This window comes from Poecilia reticulata, chromosome 6, assembly GCF_904066995.2.
Source record: "Poecilia reticulata chromosome 6, P_reticulata-male-v2, whole genome shotgun sequence".
Lineage (NCBI taxonomy): Eukaryota > Metazoa > Chordata > Actinopteri > Cyprinodontiformes > Poeciliidae > Poecilia > Poecilia reticulata.
In genome coordinates, this window is record NC_088835.1 from 23,490,857 (window position 1) to 23,516,581 (window position 25,725).

Consider the following 25,725-nt stretch of genomic DNA (forward strand, 5'->3'; position numbering starts at 1 on the left):
ACAAGGTATCCTTTCTGTTCTACTTTGCTCTGATTCACACAGAATCAGAAAAGTTTAGTGGGCATGAATACTTTAACAAAGTATAGTGTGTTAATGAAGACCTTCATATTAAGATGATGAACTTCCACATGTCACAGGCTCTTAAAAATGACATTACACACATTATCTGGTTGTTTTGAATGAAACTGTTGAACGACATCTGTGATTTTCCAGTTAATCAAACATGAGATTTATGGTCCTTAATGGTGCTGTACATTGCCAATTGAGGAGAATAATACGTCCCAGTTGCTGTGTAATTTTGCTTGGCAACAGGCGCACTCCTGTGGAATCGCCCGAGGGGCAGTGCGAGTTGTCTCTGCATAGCTCCGTGTTCCAGGCTCGGTCGTTGTTTGAAGGTATTTCATCACATTGTTGCCTTGATTCAGCTCTTTGGGGATTTGTTAGTTGCACTCATGTGGGAAGTGCATCCAGAACATTGTTAAGCTAGGGCTGATAATGAAGATCAGCCAGCCAGAGTCCCCTGAGCCGCGCAGAGCGAGATACTCGAGCGAGACGCGCGGCGCAGACACGGTGGAGTGGGACGCGCGGGCACAGCGGCAGCACACGCAGACACAAAGGAATCATCAGCACAAAACATACAACACTCAACTGTGCTGTAGTGTTACACAGAACATTCGCTACATCTGATTTTTTTTTCTTAATTTGCTGTATTCTGCTGTCATAAACATTTTAAAATTGCAGAATTGCCATTATGTTGATTCTACTTGAGTAATACCATAACCATTTAAATGTTTTCCCCTTTGTTGAGAGTGACAATGATAATGACTGCATCAAGCATAACCTCCCAGTCTGGGGAAAGTTATTTGGTTCTCAGCATGGTTCTGGAACTGCTTGTTTCCTCTTTTCTCACAGCAACATTGAGAGCTTAAATTGACAAAACCTTCCTCCTCGCTCTCTTTCTGTATGTTATGTTTCATTTTACTTGACTTGTTTGTTCTACAGAGGAAGGGTTTTCTTTTTGGACATTTTGGTTTAATCTATAATAATGCCTTTTTTTCCCCTTTAAATAGGTCAGTGCAATCACAGCAGTGAGGAATGGACAGTCACTGTAAAAGGGAAATCAATAGAGTTATCTATTTGTCGTAAACCAGGCCAGCATAATTTTTCTCCATTTTTTTCCTGGACTGCCATGTCTTTTCCTCTCCAACTCAGTGTGGCAAGTCCTCATCTTTTGCTGAAAGAATTATGTCTGTCATTTCATGAAATTAGAAATGGCCTTTGTACATGCGCTTTCTCTGCATAGGTTTCTGTGGCCAAAGGCTTTTCTTTTTATCACGTACAAGAGGCCTAGGGTGCTGGAAAAGGAGCCATAGGGGTTCAGGACAGGTTTCTGTGGGCTCAGGCTTCTCTGCTTTTGTTGGTTCTTAATCTGGTTCTCCTCTCGGTGCTGAGTCTTTCAGAGAATTTCGAGCTGGAGCAAAGAGAGACCTCATCAGCTTTTTTCCCCTCAGTCTTTCCCTTTTGTGTCTGGCACAACCGAAGACCCTGTCTTTGAAGTGTCGTCTGACCAGGAACAAGAGTAAGTGACATGTGACAAGGATACAATGCTCAGACGGGGAAGTGGCCCCATCTGCTGTGGCCGATTTCTCTTTTGCTGGACGTCTCCGGTAAAGGAGAGTGAGCAGTACGGTGAAACGTTGACGTCTGCTAAGGAAGAAATGACTTGTGCCCACTGTTAGTTCAGTGCTGTCCACTGCACTGGATCATCCAGCTTTCACAGACATTATTTGTCTCTTACCATTTCTTTGATGCCTCTTCACTTTCCCTCGGCGTGCAAACATTCAACACAGGGCAAGAGGTTTCACCACATAATGAAAGCTTTGATTTGTGCTGGGCGACACAGGCAGAAGTCAGAGAGGATCCCGACCAGATGAGGAAGGTGCAGAGTGTACAATCATGAGGCGACTCTGAATTATTCATAGCACCATAATAATAAAGACATGTACGTTGCCTATTAATGCCAATGACCTTCTATAAACTTTGAACCATTGCAGCCACAAAACCCAAGGTATTGTTTGCATCTTTAAGTGATTTGTCAACACAATAGCGCACATCATTTTGAAGTATGTGGAAAAGAAATGATTCTTGATTTTTTTTTTTCTTTTTTTTTTTTTACAAATATAAAGTCTATGTATCACCCTCACTTTTGTAGAATTTCACTGGTGTGACAGATGCAAATCTGGGGCTCAGTCTCAAATCTGTACCAATTTATTAAGTATGCAGAGTTCTCAATGGGTACATTAAGGGCATGTTTCTATTTTAAATTTTTTTTTGTTTTGTCTGTCATAATATTTTAATCTTAAATGTCAGTTTTTAATTATCTGAAAGAAGATCAGCTTAACAAAAATAAAGGCTTGAAAATTGCTGACTTATATAATGTGTTTGTTTCGCTTAGTGGTTTGAGTGTCTGAATTCATTTTTCAAAATTATTAAAAAATATAATACATATAGAAATTCCTGCGCTTACTTATTTAAGTAGCTAAGAATTCTATAAAATGGTTTTGCTTCAATACATTCAACATAGTTCATTATAAATGGGTTGCAATTCATAATTTTCTCTCTTTCATAGAGGGTAGAAAAAATAAAAATATACTTTTCCTTTAATGCTGCTGAATAAATAAAGTATATTTTAAAAAAAATTATTGAAATTTGTTGCTTGACAAGCATAATTTTCAGATTAATGACAACTACTAAAGTGCCCTGGGTAAAATAAAAGAACAGAAAAAAAGGAAACTGCTCTTTTGTTAGATCATTTGAACTGCGGATCATCTCTTTCTGACAAATAGCATAATTCTGCTCAGAAACTAAAGTAGAAAAAGAAGTTGCGCCTACAAAGAGGAGTGCAGATGTGCTCACAAATCCTTTTGTTGATTTTACACATTGACATTTGTGCTGATCGCATTGTGCCTATTTTGTTGAATCTGCTTTATTAGAAGAATGCTGTGCTTTTTTTTTTTTTTTTTACTTTTTTTTTTCCCCCACCTTGCTATTAATTTGCGTTTCTGTGGGTGTGCAGCATGAGAACAGAGAGACGCGGTTAACCCATTGTGAAGTTAGCCGTCATCATTAAGATTCTTCAGATAACAGGCATGCGGATTTCTACTGCTCAGCATTATAAGATCCCAGACATCAAAGGCATATTTTCATTTTACTGTGTCTGTGCGGCGCTGTACAAGGAAGGAAGAAAGAAAGAAAAGACAGGAAAAACAGGTGGGGAGATGTGGAGTCAAGGAACGCTGCATTCATGGAGAAGAAAGAAAAACATGTATGCTGTTTGTTATGGGTTCTGGTGATGCTATGCTTAATGGAGTATTTAATGCTATACGTATCTAATTGGTGTCCAATCTGGTTAATTATTGCAAACTTAAATAATGCTGCGGATGACTGCAGAGTTGGCTCTTTCAGTTTCGCTATCACGTTTCAATTTTTTTATTTTTTTTTTTACTTACGAGATTATACCCTATTATTTTCTGATCACTCTTAAAGCCCTGCTGCCAATTATCTTCTTATTTGTCCAAACCGTATCCTTACTCTGCCACTGTTCCAAAGATTTTACAAGGAAGCTCTCCTTAATTTTGATTACTTTCTCTTTCAGCATGCTGCCATTATGCAGGCGCAATTACATCAGAATGAGCTGTTCAACAGTGAGAGTATTGAATGTACAAGAGCGAGAAGTATGCTGTTCTCCAGCATTGTGCTGGATTACAGAATCAAGGTCGACTCACAAGACACAGAGCAGCATTATCCCTTAATCCTGTGTTTTGGTTTCAAATAGCCTTTTTACACCTAATCTTCACAAGTAAAATGACAAACATGAATACTGAGGTGGGTATTTAAACATGCATTACCCACAATGCTAAGGTCACAGGCTTATTGCTGACTTACATTGGCTCTGTATGTTGGTGAAAGAATAGACAACCATGCTTTACGTTGTTGCGCCTCTATTACAGGAGAGCTGTGGTATAGAGACTTGTGATGAAACATGCTTTGGCAGTTTTAAACAGATAAGCCTGGGAACTCTTGGCAAAGTTAAGGCTACATCAGATGATATTTATGTTCAGTCATCAGTCAGTCTTTAAAAATGCTTAATAATCAGTCTGAAAAGCGAACGCTCTTTCTTCGCAATGGATTTTAAATCAACACAAGACTGTACGCTTCATAGTCATTGCGATACAGGTGTTGAATGCCTGAGTGGTTGTAACTCTCTGTCACAAAGCTATACTGAGTTCAGCTGACCACACGGTGGAAAAAAGTCAATCTTACAGTAAATTCACAAAAAATAAATTAAACTTATGCTGTGGACAAAAATAACGTCTAAGCATTTGTGGTCACTTCAGTTTGTGCAGCACCTGTGTCCCTCTGAGACAAAAATGTTCTTTTAAAGGTTGTCATAGAAATATAATATATGAATATATTTTATTTTGCAAACACACAGAAAACACGACCTGGGTTCCAACCAAGGACCCGATAAAAAGTGCTAACAGTGCTAACAACTCAACCACCATATAGCCCTTTTTTAGATTTCTAATTTCTAAGGCTAAAAACTAAATTTATCAACATTGATTAAACCTTGTGTTTAGTCTCATATAACACAGAAACATTTGTGTGTTTATGTCAGACCTTCAGCTACCAAACAATTACAAGGTTATACACTCTTGTGCTGAAATCCAGGGCCACCGCCTACATGAATAAGTTTGTTGTGAATCTGGTCCTTCAAAGCCTTTTGAAGTGACCTGTTAAAAAAAAAAAAAGAAAACAGATTATGTCAATTAAATTTAAAAATGAAAGTCTATGTGCTACAGTCTGTTTTATTCTATGTTATATTACTTACTTTCACGATGGACTATGAATAAGTAGAAGATAGGTTAATATTTCTCCAACATGTTTACCTTTTGTCAAGTTGGCTCCAACCAGGTGTGTGTGTGTGAGTCTACAGATAATGCAAAGGAAGCACTCTGCTACCACAGCGTCTCCCCTTGACCAAGCTGGTCTGATCATGCCCGTCAGGCCCAGCTGTGGCAGAGCTGCTGGAAACTTAAAGGTGCTGTGAAAGACTAAAAGTGGGCCAGCCGCTGCTGCCTCCTGTTGACCTACCTTGTTCGGAGGGTCCAGGTACAGACTGATGACAGGACTCCTCCTCAGCGGACCACATTACTAATGTGTGAGGGTGCAAGAGGAACACATCCGGTGATGAATCACTCCCCTGCACCCATGGCATCCTCATAAGTCAAGAGTAAAAGTGTTGAGAACAGGCTCGGTAAAGAGATCCTTCGTGTCGCGTCGTCCACCGCAGAGAAACTCCATCCTGGACCCAGTAGAGGCAGGGAAGGTGTGGAGAGGCTAAGTGGCGCACATCGCATTTATAGCCTGAGGAACTCCCTCAATCTTAAAGAAAACATTTGTCCCTCCTGTGTGTCACTTCTTTTTTTTTTCTTTTTCTTTTTAGAACTTAGGAAAAGTTACTTTCATGCTTGAATGGAGCTAATAAATGATTATGTTGATGAAGATTGTCTCTCTAGACCACCTGCTTTACCCTAAAATCACATAGAGAATGTTAAATATGTGTTAGTTTAGGCAAAGACAGTTTTCACCATGCAGTCACAGAAAAGGCATTGCCTCATTACTCACTTAGATGTTTTTGGAACCAGAATAATGGTAAAACTACCCAGCCTGAAAGCAGAATATATATATATATATATTTCTAAATGAAACCAACTTCTCTGATGCAGATATGCATGCTTCTCTGTTGTCTTCTTTTCTTCTAGCCTTAAGCCAGAAGGTTAAACTATTTTAGTTTACACGCGTACCTCCCCCAAGAGCCGATGTCGTGCAACGGCAGTGATGTTGGGGGAGTGCACATGTTTGATGCCGGGTAATACATCACAAACACCAGGGGGTCTCCCTGGTATGCTCCTCAATAATGAAGTTCATTCGTTAACTTCTCCCTCAAAGGCCAAGTTCCCCTGCTGCCCTTTTCAGCAGCCATTGCAACTCTTACCAGAGTCACCCCTCTAACAGTAAAAAAGACACATCATAATGCTCCCCCGCCCCGACAGGCACAGTGGTTGCCTTCGCAGAACATGAAGAATAAGCAGGTCCATTATCAATCCCTCATGCCTGGTTATAGCCATAATTATCACAGGGAAATGACCTGCTCTGTTTGGTTTGCCATAGAGGAGCCGCTCCTCCCTAATCACCTCCTCCTTCTCTGCTATCATCCTCCTGCGATGAAGATGGGGATGGGTTTTTTTTTTTTTGGGCATTGGGGGGAGGGATGAAGAGGAGGGGGGGGGGTCTTGCCAGTTCATTAGAATTCACAGGGTTCCACCTCCCTGCCTAGCCAAGCTAAGCCTCTCACACAGGCTGCCATGCCTGCGATAATCTCCCCTCCTCGTTCCCTTTCACTCCTTCTCTCTCCCTCTCGCTAACCGCCTGTTTCTTTTTCCCTTTCTGTCCCCAAGGGCAGCCTTACACAAAAGATACGTGCCGCAATTCATTGTCAAATCTGATTTCTATTGATCTATTGAAAAATTGCTCAGTGACATCTGCGATAACACTCAAGCGGTGGCAATGAGCACTCTTTACAACTGCCTTTACATCTGATAAGCCATACAAATAAACTGGCTGGTTCCAGTTCCTTCTCTGCATGGCTTTTTTTTTTTTTTTTTTACTAACTGGATATGAGAAATATTTAAGAAGTGCCAAGAAACAAACGTGTGGCCAAAGAACTAAATGGATAGTCAAAGATTTATTCATTGAGGTTCTGTAAATAAATTGTAAGCAGGTAATATGTCAGTGTTTTTGTAGCCCAGTGATGTCTGTGCAATAAGAAAAACAATATTTGATACAAGCATAGTGATGTAAGTATACACAATTTGATAGATTTTTACCCTGCCTTACTTTTCTATTGGTTAATTACTCTGAACAATAATGCTTCACCTTTCACACAGGAAGATGATTGTTGCCGCACTACGTCCTTCTTCCATCCAGTAATCATCTGTATCTTTGAAAGTAATTAACTAATGCAAACTCAATAAGATAAAATAGTATCTCATTGGTGACTATGATCTTAAGACTGGAGTTTTTTCTATAACAGGACAAATCCACTTTGGTATTGTGTTTCACTTAGACTAGCCTTTCTCTCAGGAACGAGCTAAATTGAACTTGTAGTAATGACTTTAATCGTAACAATACGCATTATTTGAGTTTTCTATAAACTCAGACATTTTGCATGAATCAAGTAAAATTACAAACAGAACACTAAGTACGTCAAACACAACAATAAAGGGAGAAAACCTAACATAGAACATTAAAAAAGACATTAAAAGCTGTTCTGGAAAGGTATGTTTTAACATGTGACTTGAATGTGAATTAGAATTTTACCTGCTTAGAACTTTTGACAGAACCCCACTTCACTTTCATTTCAGCTCCCTGATCTAGTTTTTAAAGCTTTTTATTCAGATGTTTCCATCTTCAAGGGATCAAGTGACACGAAGCAAAGGTGAAGGTTCTGCCTTAAATGATCCTAAGAGTTGCGGTGAAGAAAAGTCATGACTTTATAGCAGTAGCGACAGAGTTCTGGTATTTTCTTTTTGTTTTGTTTTTCTTTTTCTAGGTAAAGAATATACATTGATGGAATTGAATTTGAAATACTGGAGGGCTGTGAGAATTATTTAAATTCAGCTCTATAAATAACTGTGGCGGTGAAAGAAAAGGCTACAGCCTTGTCAACCATCGATATACACAGTGTTGTTGATTCTGATTACATGACAGCTGACAGGTGTACGCCTAACCTGTTTAGAAATGATATGCTTTCATATGCCTTCTTCTGACCCTGCTATTCTATAAATATTGTGCAAATATTGTGTGTCTGTGCATTTAGTGACAGGGAGAGAAAAAGTGTGATTCTGAACCGGCCCTGGGGCTGCTGTGCATATAAAAGATGAGGGGAAGCTTATATAGCTATTAGTCATCTGATCTGAGTGTAACCATGAAAACTGTTAAAAAGGTGTAATGCTTACACTTCTGCTACATTTTTACATGAGATAAATTGCACTGCTCCATGTAAAACCCATTAGTCATAACGAGTTAATGGCGTCTCCTGTAGCTACACATACCATAAAACATTGGCACAGCTGAGGTTGTGTGGACTGCTTTTAAACCTCCGCAGTTCTGCACTTAAAGTGGTCCGTAAATTAAGCCCTCTTTTGGACCCATGGAAATAACCCAGGAGTGTCCTCTGTTTTCATAGAAACAGATATTTTCTTTGTTGTCTGTGTGATTTATTGAAGTCTTCCCACAAGTGGAAGCCTCCAGGAAATTGCCTGAAATGGCCCTAAATTGGTTTATGATTGTGCGGTGTGGGCCGGTGGTGTTATAGTTCTGATATTATGCCCTCCGCTCCTTGGCATCTATATTAAATTGATCTGTGTTGTTTTCATGGAGCGCCTGTTTGAGCTTGTTAATTCGACCTCCGCTGCAGGCTGGTCAGCACCGTTTCAAACGCCCAGGTGGATCTGCTGTGGAATAAAACGCTCGGATCGCTGCAGGTATGCAGGTATGAAAGGCTGCATATTCTGTGGGGGTCAGAGGTCACAGACGGGACAAAGCGCGCTGACAACAGATCTGCTGTTTTGAGTCCAGAGTAGGAAGAGTTAACGTGGATCAGCTGCACAGAGAGCTTGTGCATAGAATGGGTACTGACAGACTGCTAATGAGGCCATTATCGGGTCTCATCCTCTCCTCTCCTCCAGGGGCATCACTGGATGTTCAACACCACATTTCAATTGAATTTCATTCCACAGGACTTGTTTACAGTAAATATATTTGGTTGAATTAATCCTGGAAGACTGTGAGAGATGACATTTAGCCAGTCTGAATGCAAAAATAAACTTACCCAGAATGTTATCAGTACATTTAAATCTCTTATTAATGCCTCCCCAGTTTAAACTGAAGGGCATTAAAAGCGTTATTGACTGAAATAAAGCCTTTGATTGCTCCACACGACTGGACCAGTTCTTAAAGAGACATTTGACCACTTTGGAACTCAGTCAATACAGCAGTGAACATGCATCAGAGACATATTGGCTTAGTGTCAGTGGTAATGTGGAGTCCTCAAGAAAAAGTGCGATCAAGGGTAAATGAAGCGGAAACATTTGTCCTGAGGGAAGACGGGCATTGGAAGCATGGACTCCAACTCCTCCATTCCTTATGTTGGAACACAAATCTATTTTTATTGGCTCTATGTAATTTCACAATTTCTGAGAAACTGAATTTTAGGTTTCATTAGCTGTATGCCACATTCATCATAATCACCAGAAATCTCTCTCTCTCTCTCTCTCTGAGTTCTTGGAACAGAGCCAGTGCGACTGGTACATCTTTTTTTTAAGAAATGTACATAGGGATGATCTGAAAAAAAAAAGGAAAAAAAAGAGTGTGATTCAAAATGAAGCAAATTGTCAGTTCCTCTCATTTCTTTAGTAAATGTAATCCTTGTGAATCGGAAACCCCTGGATCATATAGACAAAAGAGGAATTATATGAAAAACAATTCTGACTCCTCTCCTGACATTCAGACTCTAATGTAAGCCCGATCCTCCTCTCGGATGTTGTTTTTAAACTAGCCAGCATATACAACTCCTACTATGGTGCTGTCTTATGTTTGTTTGTGTGCTTCTTCCTGTTTAACCGCTCCGCAGCGTCGTGTTGTGTTTTGTAGAAGACTGATACGGCAGCCAGTTTTCAAGACACGACCACAGACAGCAGCGGTTAAACATGTTTCTGCGTGGGCCATGGTCTTGACTCATCTGGCGAGCTTTGAAGGTCTCGCAGAGACGCGCACCTTCAAACAAAGCAACTGATTCTCACAGTCGCACCATTTTTAAACGGTTTGCCTACTGTGGACCTTCCTCGTTTTACTCTTTGGTCCGTTTGACTCTATCAGTCTCAGAAGGATGTTTTGTTCATTACTGTGCTTAGTCGTAAGAGACCGGCGTTGACACAACCTGAGCTAATGTGTTTAGTTACTCTAATGGATCATACAGGTCCTAATGAAACATTGTCATGAGAAGATTTATGTTGCAAGCTGCTGAGTCCTCATTTAAATTTTATATGTGGTTAGAAGTACCCTTTATTTAATCATTAGACACAGAATAGAAGACACGTAATTAAATATAAATATTTACAATAAATAATGAACAGCAGATTTACTTTAAGTTGGTTTTCTTTACACTCTTTCTGATCAGTTCAACTCGAATGGCATTTTTCAAAAGCTTGTTTAAACTACAAGCATGTTCAGTGTAAATGATCTCGAATTGTTATTTTAAGTAATGTTATGTTGTTCTTTCTAATTTTAATTGCTTTTTGGAAGATGGACATCTAACATCTAAATTTCAATGGGTTGTTTTGACATTAAAAAAAAATATATATATATATATGTTTCTGTCTTACTATCACACATGTAGATGTGTAGAATCTGATTGAGTTGGGATTGTCATCAGAGACATGATTAATGCGTGGATCAGTCTGGGGTTTTTAAACCAGCTAGAGCTGAATTTAAAAGTAAAAACCAGCTATAGCGGTTTATACTAGCTAGCCTAAAATGGGGCATGATTGGGCATGGTCTTTATCATTCAAAATGTATGGTCTAATCATGAGGGTCTGACAGGGTCATCTCTGATTCTTCCCTCTGCAAAGTTCCAGGGTTGTAAGCTGCATTTTTTTCCAACAAAAATCACTTACACTAATGATTTTTCAAAAATCCATCTTTGACATTAGATTTTTCCTTGCTGAGTAAATGTACTTAGATCATCTTTTGTGTGACTGCTAAAAAACAACACTGAAGACTTGTCAAATCTTCTAGAGGGTGCCAATAAATGTGGCAGAACTGGCATGTGAATTATTTTTTTTTATTTAAGAAATGTTTTTGCATGTGTAGGATATTCAGAAGATCTATGCACAGGCAATAAATAGAAATTTCAATATTTGGCATATGGGGGAGTTATCATTCTTGTGTAAAGATTGATCTCAGAAGTGTGTGTAATAAAAATCAAGAAACAGCTTAGAACATTAATAGGAAACTCCAAAATTCAGATTGCCAAATCTCAAATATTTATACTGTCATTAAAAAAAGAAAAGAAATATTTTCTCTAGTTCATTTTCTTTCTTTTTGAAATACTGCTGTGTCTGAAACCCGAGCTGTGTGATGTTTGTCTTGAGACAAGATGATATGAGCACCAGCTTATTCATGAAATGCCAAATGGTTATTGGCCAAGGCTGGATTGCACTAAAACCAGAATATTGTATCAGAGAGAGGCAGCTGGTAAGGAGTCAGAGCAGATTATCATATGAGAGAGGATGAGTGAGAAGAGAGGTGGGGTAGAGGGGGTTGGAGGGTGGTAGAGACTGGAATGGAAAGCAGGGGGCGAAAGTGAGGGGCACACGAGGAGGAGAGATGGTTGCTGCGGGGTGGAGGGGATCATCCAAACCGTTCCGTCACTATCATCGCTTCCTCACCTGGTGGGAAAAGTGTGTGTGCTTAATAGAGAGGATTGCGGGTGCGTGCGTGTGTGTGTGTGTGTGTGTGTGTGTGTGTGTGTGTGTGTGTGTGCGTGTGTGTGTGCGTGGGGGTCCTCCGAGAGGTCAGAGGAAGATGCTGAGGCTCCACTCGTCTTCTCTCTGCAAAGGGCCCACCGCTGCTAGCAAACATCTGGCCTCACACTGATCACTCATATCCACCGGCAGGGAGGAGGAGCACTTCTATCTCTGAGCCACAGATAAAAAAATAAAATAAAATAAAAAAATCACACACCCTCTCTTATCCACTCCTTCATATATTTTCTTCCTTCATCTACCTCCCCTCCCCTGTTATCTACATTTCCTTTTAGCCTTTCTCAGACTCTATGGTTTCTTTCAATAATATATAAAAAAAAAAATCAGTTTTACAAAAATGTAAAATAAATAAATAAGAATTCTCTGACTTTATCCTTTCTCTGTAAAGATAAGCCTCAGAGCAGCAGATAGTTTGGATGTGCTGTGTCTAGCAAGCTGGGGCAGACAAGACTGCAATCAGTGGGAAGAGGGCCAGCTTCCCCCTGCCTGAGCTCTCAGCGCCCCTACTGGCTGCACGCTGTGCCAATCAAAAGGCCGGGTGGGTGGGGAAAGCAGGCAGACATGCACGCTGATGTCACAGTCACATGGATTCTGGTGTGGTCATGCTCGGAGGCTGAGAGACGGAGCTGTGCTTGCTGGCCAGCTGCTGCTGAGACAGCAGTGGAGGGCTTTGCGCTGCTGATAGTTTCTTCTCTTATGGACGCGAAGCTTAATGATGTATTTTGTGATTTCAGCTATGAAAGGTAAGAGAAGGAAGACGATCGTGTCATAAAGATAAACATTGCACGCTTAATTGCGCTGCCGGAGTAACAAGTAGAGGGAAGTGCAGGCTCCGCTGCTCGCAGCCTGCCAACTCCGTACGTTGTGTTTGCAGGGCATGAGGAGAGAGAAAGAGAAAGAAAGAGTACCTCTTAAGGTCGAACTTAAGATTTCTTTTGTGCATGGACATAGAATTTCTCAACTCTGGCGAATGCATTTGTAAAATATAGATTTTAATATTTCATATTTCTCGAAATGCGGTTTGACTTGATTATTTACAGTGTGTGATTTCTCGCTGCTATACTGTCGTGCGAGTGTGTGGAAACCACCGCCGGTGTAATCTGTTCGTGTCTTGTCAAGAACGCTTGCAGAGTTCATCTGCAGAAGTTTCCCGTTTTCCGTTTCTTCTTTGTTTTGATTTTGTATTTATTTAGTTAGTTACAAAGTTACACTTAATGTATTTGTGTTTGTTTTTTTTTTGTTCTTTTGTTTGTTTTTTACGTTGGGTTGCGCGTTTGAATCCCGCTCTTAACCCAGTTGTTTCAGTCCAGAGGAGAGTGTGTGGCCGTGTTTTGGGGGGCGGCGGGTGGAGGGGGAGCGGGCAGTGGCGCGGATGGCAGACTGCTGTGATTCTTTTGAGTTGATACCGGCGCGCGTGTCTGCAAGTGCGTGCATACATGCCAGCGTGCGCGTGCGTGCGCTTTGCTCCACTGACCTATTTTTTTACGGTTGGATTGAGTGGGGGGGGGGGCGTTCTCGGGTTGTAGATGTGTGGTCATGAGAGCACCAGGATGGGTCCTCCCAGCCGCTGGAACGTTCATCCGCTCTGCCCATAATCCCAGCTCCTCCAGCCACCCCCCACACCCCCCCCTCTCCCCGCCCTCCTCCTCCCACCTTTCCCTCCATCATCCAGGCGCACATGTGCGCACACATCCCAGCAGACTGATACGAAAAGTGCTGTCAGACATACAGTGCTGCACACCTCTCCCATGCATGCATGCATGCATATGCCTTTATTCGCATGTTTTCACTCTCGTGCATGCATTCTCTTTTGCAGTGGAAGATGTGAGCGCGCACTCAAAAGCGGGGCTCATATTTGCACACTTTAATGATCTTAATGAGGAAAAGGCAGCTGTCAGGGGAACAAGAAAATCTCCAGTAATAATTTGATGTGTTGTCTTCTTCTCCTCTCACTTGTTCTATTGTTATTTGAAGTATTTGCCTTGCTAGAATTTAATGTTATTGTTCTTCTAATCTGGACTTCATACAAAAAAAGAGAGACAGAGACAAAAGAAACTTAGATCTTTTTTCTTTTGATTTAAATTTTTTTCGCCCCTTTGGTTTGACTGGGTTGGGTATGCTTGATTTGTTGCTGTGTTGTACCATTTATTTCATCTATAATAATCCATCAACCTGGCCGGGTCTGGAGACCAGCCTCTGCATATGTTCCAACACATTTTCTTATTCTAACCTGCTTCATTGATGGCTCACTGTCCCATTAAAAAAATAAAATAAAATAAAATCATACATTTTAACACATTGCTTTCACATCTTGGAGCTGTTGGAATGTGTGTGACTGGCTCCTCTGATCACTTTTATTTTATTTTTTAATTAACGACAGGGAAATTCATTTAGGAAGTGAGAAGCTCAGATGTGTTGAGGCGGGTTATAAAAATCATGAAGAGACGCACCAAGAAAAGACCTTTTGACCCCGTGTCCTTTTTATTCATGGTTTGAATTGAAGCAAGCATAGAAAAAAAAAGGTAGAATGCGTGGAAAACAACTTCTCAAGAAGCGGAAGGTCTGAGCATGATTTATTTTATCTTTACTTTGTATATTGTGTGAAAGTACTATCTTACTTGAACAATATTTACATTAACACACTTCCCCCCCCAAATATGCCATTGTAGTAATCGGTTAATGTGTCCGTTTTGAGTTTTTTGCGTTCTCGTTTTTTTCCGTAGATTGTTAATGCTCTAGTCTGCTGGAGGTTGCTGGTGTCACGGCAGCACGCTGTGAAAATGTGATGGTTAAAATTGAAATGTGAACAAGCAGTATAATTGGATGCTAATTCAGATGGCAGTGACAATTTCTTCCGCAAAATGGTCAGAGAATTGAATGAACTGCACAGCGAATTCCTGTTCTGACACAAACTTGCTAATTATGGTAAACTTATCGCCCTCTCGCTGCTCTTTGAGCCTTTGTGTGTGTCTTTTTGATATTTTGATTCTCTCAGCTTCAAAATAATGCAAATATATTGCAACAACTGCGCCTGAGTCTCTGTGGCGTTCTCTCCCTTTCTATCCACCTCTCCCTCTCAGTTCAGCCTCTCTACCACACCACTGCCTCTCAAGTACCTAATTACCTGTAATGGAAACATCCCTCTCATTACCCCATGCAAATTAGCCATCCTACTCAGCACAATTAAGATGAAAATTCCAATTACATCATTAAAGAAAGTTCTTTGATGTTCGGCTAGAAAAGGTAAAAAGTGCTTCTTGTCCAGAGTACATATAATTAACCCTTGGAAAAAAAATTTTAAAAATGGGGGTGGGGGCAGCTCTGCTGTGCTTGTGGACAGCTCTCAGATATGTAATTTAGTTTGAGTGTGTGCTAGGCTGTGGGGAATGTGCTGGGGCCTTAGAGAAGATGAAGCCAAATGTCTTGTGATAGGTGCTTTAAGGCTACATTAACAAGGCTGTAAATATTTGTTGTAGATTTGGCACTCGTTGTCTCTTTCCATCAGCGGTCCATTGAAGTGCTGCGCTACCTCATGCTGCAGGCTCTCGCACATTAAAGGAGAGGTTAACAAGATTGGCTATTATCCAGTTAGGGACTGAGGACTTGAAGAACCACGAGGGAGAAAAAAAAAACATGTCTGATTAAGTTGAGGTTGCATCATCTACAAGAATTTGTAATTAATATCTAATTTATTAGAGAAAAAATAAATTACACTTAGTGCTGTTACACAATATGTATATTAATATGAGCTAAAACGGTTCCTACAGAAATAAAAATGCGATTGATGTCAATTCGATCTTGCTACACGTGGACTTTTAAATGTTGGCGTGACACAGAAAGTTTGAGCAAATAATTCATGCGGGCAGAAAACGTTCTGCCGCTGCACTAACAAATGGAAAAGTTGCGATTTGGCCATCTTTCCTGCCTTTTAGCTGGCTGAGGAAGTGGAATGGTGTCCCCACAGGTTATTAAGGAGTGTGGGATGTGCCTGTCTGCGCTGTGCGCAACTGAGACAAACATCCTGGCTGCCTAACTGTGTGGAGAGGGGCTGGTTAATGAGATATTGGCTGCCCATTGAGAGCATGGATTTTTGATTTGGCAGCATGGAAGTTGGAAAGAGGGTGAGGTGCACTCTGGAGAGCAGAGGAGCCTGATGATAAAGAGTAATATCTGAAAACCGATAGGAATTGTTTTTCTTTCGACTCAATTTTTGGTATTGTTTATGAAGTCTGCACAATTTTATGAGTCGATATGAGATTCTCATCCTATTAAAGCCTTCTTTTATTATCATCTTATTTAAAAAAAAAACAGAATAATTAAAAAATAAATAAAAGAATCATCTTATTACTAACATTAATTTGAATTGATTTTCACTGACTTAAAAACATTTAGTAGTAGCTTTTAAATGATAATCTGAGTAATTATTTACTGTTCTTTTCTTTATCAAGTAGTACAAGTATAACATATTATCTATTTAATCATTTAGCTCTATCTGCCTGCATCCTAGGCATAACATTTACAGATTGTTAATTGCAGTTTTTCAAAATACTTGTCTGAAATAAAAAATAAAAGTGGCATTCTTTAATTCATTTTTTAAGAATAGCAAAGCAAGAATATAGTATTGTGTTCAGTCAGCTGACAGGCAGTGCACAGTAACAAGTGGGGGAGGGACAGCACAATTTGCTTTATGCTCCATACAGAACATAGAGTATTTAGGGTAAAAGTCATACTGCTGCTTTTTGTGGTGTCTACATGAAAATACTTGAATCATGTCTGATGGAAAATTTAGGCAGTTTTGAAACCGTCTCAAACCACATAATAAAATCAGCTTTTGCTTATTTTACAATTCAGCATTACTTTTTTTCCCTTGCTCCATGTGATGTTGCTTTGTACTTTTTAATGCTTGGTTGTTACATTTTTCAAATTTTTTCTATTATCTATTGTTTTGCTTTTTTATTCATTTTGTCTTTTTTTTATTTTCTTTATTCGATTTCTGGTATAAGTGTTATGTTTTCTTTTTTTTTATTGATTGGAAGTGTTTTTTCCTAATTAGCTTGTTAATAAAACAAGAGTTTGCTACATCAGACAATCATCTGGATAAAGAACCAGGTAAAGCCTAATTCATGCCCCGGAGAAGTCAGCTTACTGATGAGAATTATTCTCAACTGCAGAGAACAAATATTACCTGATAGGGAAATGCCAACAAAACATTTAATCTTAAATTTTACTCACACCGCATCACTGAAGGGTAATAAATACCACCTGATAACTGTATTGATTCCTGTGGGATTGTTTGGCTCAATTTCTGTCTCTCCAGTCTGCACCCTCACTTTAACAGAATGTGGTTTCCATTTATTCTCCATACCTGAGAATAATTCAAGCCACATACAGTAAACCTTTACCTGGGACTCAGCCCTGTCTGTCATATTGTCCTGTCAGTCACACCATATGATTTTGACAGATTTGTCCCATCACAGACGAGGTTAAATGACTCCCCGTGCTCTGTGGCCGGTCGAGCAGCGGGGCATGAGAGACAAAAGTGCTTAGAAGCAGCTGTCGGCTTCCATGAGTTGATTTTTCTTCGTTCTGAAACATTCATTTCAAGTTCACTCTGGGTTCTCAATTTAGCTCTCCAGTCAGGTAAAACACCTAGCAGGGCTTAGTCAAATGCCTCTAACTTAGGGGTAATTTTCTACTTTACTTTCACTCAGTATTTCAGGAGTCACTTATAGATCCTTTGAAGTGTCTCCCTGTCATGCAGCATTTAACTGCTGATAGAATACTTCCCCTGTCAGCACTGGTTAGATAATCATACACTACAGTCCATTTTTTACTTTCATTTTCCCCTCTCTCTCTCGTTTTCTCCTTTTAGCTTCCTCTGTAGAAGATGCACAGAGAATACAGATGTGGTGTTTTACAGCTCCTCTTCAGACACTGCAGTTTAGAATTGCTAGATCTTCTTGGTTTATTTATTGAAATTGGCCCATTTAGTGAACACAAGCTCACGTATCTTAATTGTGTTGGTAAAATAAATGCCATCAGTGAGACTTTTGGAAATGTAAGAACTAACATTTCTTCTTTCTGCTTTCACCTATATTCACTTTGCCACTTGTGGTTTTGAAGTAACAGTGTTTAAAGCGAGTGAAGGGTGAAGTTTTATTCCCCTGCACTTTCATTCTGAGCATATTTCTTACCATCTGTTTTTTTTTCTCCCCTCTCTTTCTCTCTCCTTTTTCCTCTATGGGCCTCTGGAGGGCTGTCCATTGGCTTTTTGAAGTTGCATCAAAGAGGAAATGGGGAAGAAAAAGCATTATTGATTTTGCGTTTTGTCTGACTCAAACACTGAGGACAGAGAAATACAGAAGGAGCTAGGTGTTCGGCAGTGGGGCAGCTCTGTCTCTTAAGAGGGAGCCAGAGGGAGAACCCAAAAGACGCAGAAGATGAGGAGATTCGCCAGACAAGCGTAAACGCACCTTTCCCCGGAGTTCTCTACTCGGTCCTCTTACGTCAACTGCTCATTATCTTACAATTGGAGACAAACTTTTGTCGGGTAGTTTTACCTCCACCACCACCACCACCTCCACCTCCTCCTTCTCCTCTGTCAGACCTTTCGAGTCCCAAGGTCTGATGGTGCTCTACAGTTGACCTGCTTTTCCATGAAACACCAAGCCGCTCTCAGTTGTAATCAGATCTGTTTGCAAGGCAAGCATGCTGGCAGCAGGCGAGAAGCCAGCAAGCTTGTATTGTTTGTGTGGGTTATCGCCCTCATCCTCCTCCTGCGTCAGCCCAGCGGCGGTGAGACAAGGGAGGAGTGCTTCGCTGGTGTTAATGTGGCCCCGGTTGTCTGAAGATGAGCTCTGGGTGATGGCTGCTGATAATAATTTGTCGCTGTTCTGCTTCATTCAGCACTAAGGTGGGAGGTAGAGTCCGGTGTAGCGTCGTTATTATGCATTTCGAAATAAACTGTCTGTGGTGGCACATGTACAGATTCTTTCAACTGAATTCAAAGGTGAATTTATTTTAGCTGTATGGTAGAAAAAGGGAGACATCTATACTATATTATTCAATACACACAGAGTGATATATTTCAAGAATTTATTTAAATTGAATTATGTTTATTTTAATTTGTTTTAATGATGATGGTTTTCAGCTATTTTAGTTTTTTAAGAAAATTAGAGAAATTACCAGGAGCAATATGTATATATATTTTTAAGTTTTGGTTTGGATTTCTTTTGCATGAATTACTGCATCTGTGCAGCATGGCTTAGAGCTGATTAGCCAGTGGCGTTAAGGAACCATGTTGCTTTAAAAGTGGGCTTCAGTTTGGGATGTCCGTGGTCTTCCTCTTATCAATACTCCATTGATTCTCTATTGAGTTTAGGTAAATTTACTAACACAGTAATACACTGGTCATTAAAGCAAGGATTTGATGTTGTGGGCAGGGGCCAAGTACTGTCGTAAAACAAAATTGGCGTGTCCAGTGCCTTGAATTCTTTTGGTTTGTTTTTCAATTTAATCTGAAAAGAGGAGTTGGACTACTGAGCAGCAGTCCAGTCCTTTTTATCTTTAGCTTAGGTCAGCTGTGTTTTATGTTTCTAACTCAGGAGTGGCTCGACTTCAGGATGGAAAATGTCCCCATTTGGTGGCTCTTCAAAATCTGACTCCAGACTGTGAAGAGCCCCTGCCTTGTGATTCTCCCCAAAACCCCACACTTTTTCCTTCCACTCAACTTTACATTGCTATGTTCAGCCTTCACTCTGATAGCCAGCTTTTTTTTTTTAGATTTGGCCTACCATCCCTGTAGGTATAAAAAGCCATCTGCTGTAGTCTTTCTATGATTGTCTCAACATTTCTGTAAGAAAGATTTTTTTTATTGCTCCTATAGAATATTCTAATTTTCTGAGAAACTGAATTTTATATTTTCATAAGCCACAGTCATTAAAAGCAATACATGCCTGACATGTCTGTGTGTGTGTGAGTGTGTGTTGCAACTAGTTTTACTTTCCCTTTATGAGAGGAATTATTAAAATTAACTTTTTTATGCTCTTCAAAATAATCAGATTCACCTGTAGTTGGCTGAGGAGTTTGTAGGTCAGAGGTTATGTCTTGCCAAGATGCTCTCCCCTTTGCTCCATGGAAAGTTGCCGCGGCTTCTCTGCATCCTGGCGGAGGGAGAGAGGATGAAAAATGAGGGGCGCTTGGAATTTTGATGAAACAAGGGAACAGGCAGCGCTGCAACAAAGGTCGTCGCAACATGCGCTCCGCCGCTTGATTACAAAAGGGAGAGAAGTGTGTGTGGGGCGTTTGATTACATATCCCAGCAGAGGCCATTAGGGGTTCTTCTGCTAGGATGCCATCATTTACACTCATCTGATCTGGTGTCGACACTAATGAACAAACAAAGCGTGCCAATCCTCCTGAGCACTAGGGGGTGCTCTTGAAAAATACAAATGATGTGAAGATTTGCTCCCCAGAGTTACAAACTCCTTAACTTTACTTTCAGTGCTGACTAGTTTGATGTTGCCACCAGGCAGAATTACAACAAAGCAAGTGAAATCTCACTCAAGGTTTTGCGGCACAATGTCCGCCTCAACCCGACTCGGATGCATGAAAGGAATTTATCGTGGTAGATAACAAAGAAAAATAGCCTTGCTTGAAAAATACTCTGCATAAGATAGATTTTTATGCACATGCATTTATTTGAAATAAAAGAAATGCTGCTTCAGTGCTAATTACAAAGATGAAAGGAGAGAAGAATGTGCAAGGCAATGAACTTTGTTTAAAGGCACAGCACATAGTTTATTCAGGGACGTGGCGCTTTAATGAAATCCAAACCCATTTATAGCCTCACAAAGTGTGATGGGATAGTGAAACTATATTTGCACGGGCATAAACAATGAGCTTCGCATGCATGCGTTGGTCTCACTATCCTAATTTGGCGAATCAGGCATCAAAGGCAACTGCACGGCGAGTCGTGTTTAGGATGAGAGTGCGCATCCTCCCCTGCCGGAGCAATGGGGTTAACGGCATGTGGAGAGATCCTTGACCCATCTGAGGCACTCCCTCACTCCCCCTTGCAATGTTGAATATCTGATTGCTGATTATGAGTTTATTCCCCATTGTGTTCAGGCTTTCGCGTGTCAAGATCCGTCCCTCCCCAACTGAACTGATTAAGGAGCTGGAAAACGGTGCTACAGCTCTCAGAAATTGCTGAAAGACTCTCTCGGAAAACCTGGCAATCTGGAGTGCAGCTGGCAATCACCCACTGCTGACTCTCTCGGAGGCTCTTTTTTGGGTTGTTTTGTTGTTTTCAAGTGGGTTTTCTGGCATATTGTTGTCTTTGTTCCCCAGGGCTTCTTGTTTCTGGATGAGAGCATTCCTAGTGCTGAGCACAGGTCCTTGTCAACCTGGATGCTCAGCCCAGCCTAGTCCAGCGTCAACAACAGCATCGTCAGCAAAGACTGAGTTGCTTATGATCGGTCTCTTACAGCAGCCTAATTTGGGCCAAACCAAGAATTTTCATCATTCATTTAAAAACCCTCCTTTGTTCTTTTCTTAGCTCCCTGAAAGCAACACATAGGACAAAAGCATCTGCGTGCTGAAAAAGAAAGACTACTTTAAAAGTATTCTAATGTAAATTTTTAAGGGTTTATGTGCAGTTCACAGCTTTCTGTCAAAAGAAAGAGTTTTCTAGTAAAAAAGACAGCAGCAATGTTTCTTTTTTGCTTGCAGGGAATCTGTCACTTGGCTACAAATCAGCTGCTGCCTTTTGCTAAGATTTGTTTGTGTCAATAGTTAGAGGGAAGAGAAAGGCAATCCTCTCCTCTCCAAGCTAATAGATGTTTAAAATTCATTAATGTGTGACTTGGGGACAACAGATGATAAATCTGCCTAAGTGTAGCAGTCTCTATAGGAGAATATACATGAAAATCTTTATGACCCAGCCCAGATGGCACCCCACTTTAAAAACATATTATCAACAATTGTATAAATGCTTAAATATTTTTGTTGTCCAGTAGAAATGCAAATATTATCTTAAATTATTTCTACTTGTAAATGTCATTGGCCTTATAAAAACAGGAATGACAAATTGTGGATGTGTTTCCACAGGTTAGAACCACTAAAACCTTCTGTAGTACCTACACTTATAAGTTCTTTTCATAAGCTCCCAGAAAAAGTGACAAGATATATGCAGCTGGATGCTGCACACCGCTGGACCAAGTTTCCATTTGTCTTGTGAAAACTAAGAAAATCTCCTCACTGTTGTTGTGTGCTACGTTCTTTTTTTAGCGCATGTGAGTCACTTGAGGCCATAAACTTTTCACTCACAAATCTGATTGCCGTCACATTTAATTAGTAGTATAAACGACTGCGCAAAAAAAAATGTAATTTCACCAAGAAATCTGAATTGAGTGCAAAGACCTGCTGTGTGAATGTAGCCCACTATCATCTTGTTTTCTTGTGTTGCTCTATAAAGAACAGAATGCCAAAAGAGTTGGCTGTTCTGTGCAATAAGCTATTCAAATTGTCAACTTACTAGCAGGTGTTTTTTTGTTGTTGTTGTTGTTGTTTAATGTTACCTTCATATAAACGGGTTAGCCTTGTTGATAGTCTAGATCTTATTTCCAAGAGGAAAAACTTTTTTTTTTAAATCAGAGCTGACATTAAAACAAAAAAATGCTGAAACACAAATGGGACATGAAAGGTCAATTGTGTTTTACTTGCTTAAGTCATATTACAGATAATAACATGAACATAACGTGTATTAACAACAGTAGGAATAACTTTTTTCTTTAGAATAGAAATAGAAACCCCCCAACATCAAAACAAATTAAAAGAAAACAGTGACTGTCTCATCCTTACTGAAAATTAAAAAAATAATAATGATAATGGGGCTTATCAATAAGATTTTTGAGTTTGTCAGAAAGCTTTGAGGTTGTGGATTTTATGGAGGGATTCAGTGAAAGAGTTTGAGTCCCCAAATGATTGTTCCAATTTCTGTTGTAATCAAATGTAAAGACAGGATGTTACTCTGCGGCTGCGAAGGAGTCCAGAGCATCTGAAGCTTTGTTTTGGCAGGAAGCTGTAAAGCTCCCGAATTGTGTATGTTTATATATATGTGTGTGTGTGTGGTTTTTTGTTGTTGTTTTTTTTGTAAATGGCATCACTTAAATTGATAGTGCCTGTGTTATTGATAAAAAATATAGCTCATTGAAGCCTTGCTGATATTTTATAAATAATTTGGTTCCACAGAATATGTTCTTGTTTCCTCAGCGTGCCTCGGATGTATCATCATCGATTTATTTTTGCTGAGTGGATAAACTTGGGGTTAGAGGGAGAATGATCTCGACCTTGTTTGAATAGGAGAAGCCCCCCATATTAACCACAACATGCTTTATACCTTACCCACTTGAGTTTAAGAAAGTTGTTTTTTGATCTTTTGACACGATTACATTGGGCATTGGTGCTTTGATCTCATCATAGATTTTTTTTTTCCTATCTCTTGATGTTAGATTATTATAATTTATACATAAGGGATTTTGTTTTTTCCCTCTTTAGCCTTAGCAAACTTGAGTAAACACTGGATAGATTAACATTGTATTAATTTACAACTTCTCATTAGTAAGCCCTAAGGTAATTAATCTGAGGCCAGGGCATATAGCCGGATAGACACTGTTCATATAATTTATTCCTTTCTGCTCATACTAAGTGTGAGAAAAAGTGTCTGATCAATTCATCCCTTAGATGTAGCTCTTTGAAGACATGCCGTATCTTATGAGAGCACCACCGCACTGTGTACTCTCTGGAAACTTGGGGTTGCAGACCTTGCGGATGCACTACAAATGTTGCAGGGCATCATTTCCGGAATCTTTCTTAACATGCATAGTTCTCCATAAATAAATTAACTGTGTTCCTGAAAATAAAGCACACAGGTGTAAAATGTAAGCTGTGTTCATAGGATCATAGCTTCATCTAAGTTTGAAATACATCTAGGACGGAACTTTAATTCAGTTGCAAGTAGTGAAATTAAACGTAGTCTGTTTCAGCTAAAACACCCAACATTTTTCGTAAAAATGGAGCAGCTATGTGTGCAACTACACCTTTTAATTTTAACTCTCTAAAGAAACTGTTTTGAGAAGGAAATCCCAATCATCCTGTGTTGCTGAATGAAGACAAATACGGTCCAACCTTCAAAAAATCAATACAACTATGTCCAACCACTGTCCAGCTTTTTTTTGTTGTTGTTTTTGGACAGGTACACCTTCATTATGAAACTCCCACAACCTGGGGTGCAGAAGTCACAGGAAAAACAAAAATTGTTCTAAGTGCAATCAAATGCAATTTCACTGGCAGGTTTTGCTCCTGTTTGGGGTCTGTGAGATGCAGAGTTTGTTTATTTCAACAGCTCAGTTCTCATCCGAGTCAATTTCAAATGTTCCGTTTGTATTAAAAACCAAGTATTATCCATACTCAACAGACATTACATGGCTATTACTGATTTCTGTAATTTTCTGCAAGATAGATTTGATGTCACAATCGCATGTCCCTTGAGCAACCACAGAAGCTTCTAGTGATGAAGGGTTTATTTTTAAAACTACAGCAATGGCTTTCTGCAGATTAATTCCAGTATGTGGTGCTATTGTGGGAGAAACAAATTGGGCTTTAAGGAATTAGTGTGTTTTCTGCCTAAATCCCAGAACATTGCTTGAACATTGCTTTTGCATGAAAGAAAAAAAAAAAACAACAAAGAAACAACCCCTTCCTACCCTCCAAATGAATTAATGTAGAGCTCAAAGTACAGGAGTGATATGTTGGTATTTTCTTCATCGAACCAGGTGTGTTGTCCAAATACAAAATGAATGTGCAGGCCTGTCTGTGTTCTCTGGTGCTGGGAGACTATTTGCTGAAGGTCATTTGGGATCATAGCTTGCCATTAATAATTTCTGAAAGCATCCAACATCTCCATCTGTTCGAGTACATCCATCTCTCAACTTCAAAGACAAAGGCGGCATCTGCAGGTTAGCATTAAACCTGCCTCCGGGCTAAGATGTTGAAGGTGGGATTCTTTGTTGAGCTCACGTCTCTGGCTCTCAGGTCCATTATCTCATACGTTTACCAATTAGCACGTGTTTGCTCCTACAGCGTGAACTCATGATCACATGGGTACACAAAGACTCCCAGATGCCCAGTGGATGTATGTTGTATTGACATTTCCGTGCGTGTCTTTCAGCTTTCATAGCTGAATCCCGAGGACGTGGGTAATGCACTAATTTCACACATATGCTCAAAGGCTGCTGGCCGCGCTGCAGGGACGCAATTACCACCCTCCGTCATGTTTAGCCAGTCAGCATGACAAGGTATTTAACCGGGGAATTTATCATAGCTGATTTCAGATGAATCGTTTTACGACATAATAAAGCGTGTTTGTGCTTTGAGCTCATGAAATAACAGGTATCTCGCAGCAAAATCTGAAATAGATCTCCAGTGTGATCGGGTCACTTTGGATATGTGGGACTTCTGCGGGGAATAAATGGATGTTTTCGCCGCTGCGTGTGCTGCCCGGGCCTGGTGGGCGCAGTGGGTGAGGAGGCAAGTGTCTGGCAGAGTGAAAGATGGCAGTGTGCAAGGAGAGCGTGTGCAAGCAGCTGAGGCTGTGACAGAAAAACAGTCGGGCTTCTGCTCCCGCTGCTTCAGCTATCCTTGCCAATGATAGATCCTCGCTTTGGATTTGTTAATAACACAAGGCCGACTCACATGATGGAGTTTTAGAAGCTATTCTAGCCACTTCTCACAAAGATGCAGAAAATTAAGATGTTTTAGGGAAGAGCGGGGCTGTAACGATATATCCAGCTCACAGGACGAGATGAAACATGGCATTGTAAGTATGACATAAGAGGAGGTTTTAGCTATATCTTTGGGTTCCCTCAAGTTTTTGTTGTCACTCAAAAAGACTTGGTATGGCATGTCGATGTAAACAGTGTAGCAGGTATCACCTGGCTATTTGTCGACATGTTTGTCTAACAAATACGGCTCTTTTTCTCAAATATAATAAATA

The 25,725-nt window shown here is 40.1% G+C and overlaps 1 protein-coding gene across 2 annotated transcripts in view; it reads left to right on the plus strand.

Moving 5' to 3' along the window:
• roraa (RAR-related orphan receptor A, paralog a) overlaps positions 1 to 25,725 on the plus strand; it is a 210,761-nt gene that overhangs the window by 141,917 nt on the left and 43,119 nt on the right. Inside the window, exon 1 of one of the 2 annotated variants that reach the window (XM_008412276.3) lies at positions 12,062 to 12,412. The exons of the other annotated variant lie outside the window; for it this stretch is intronic. Within the exon in view, the coding sequence (XP_008410498.1) occupies positions 12,382 to 12,412 (31 nt within the window). The 5' untranslated portion in view covers positions 12,062 to 12,381. Of the gene's footprint in view, positions 1 to 12,061; positions 12,413 to 25,725 lie in introns of those variants that run through there. 2 annotated transcript variants of the gene reach the window in all.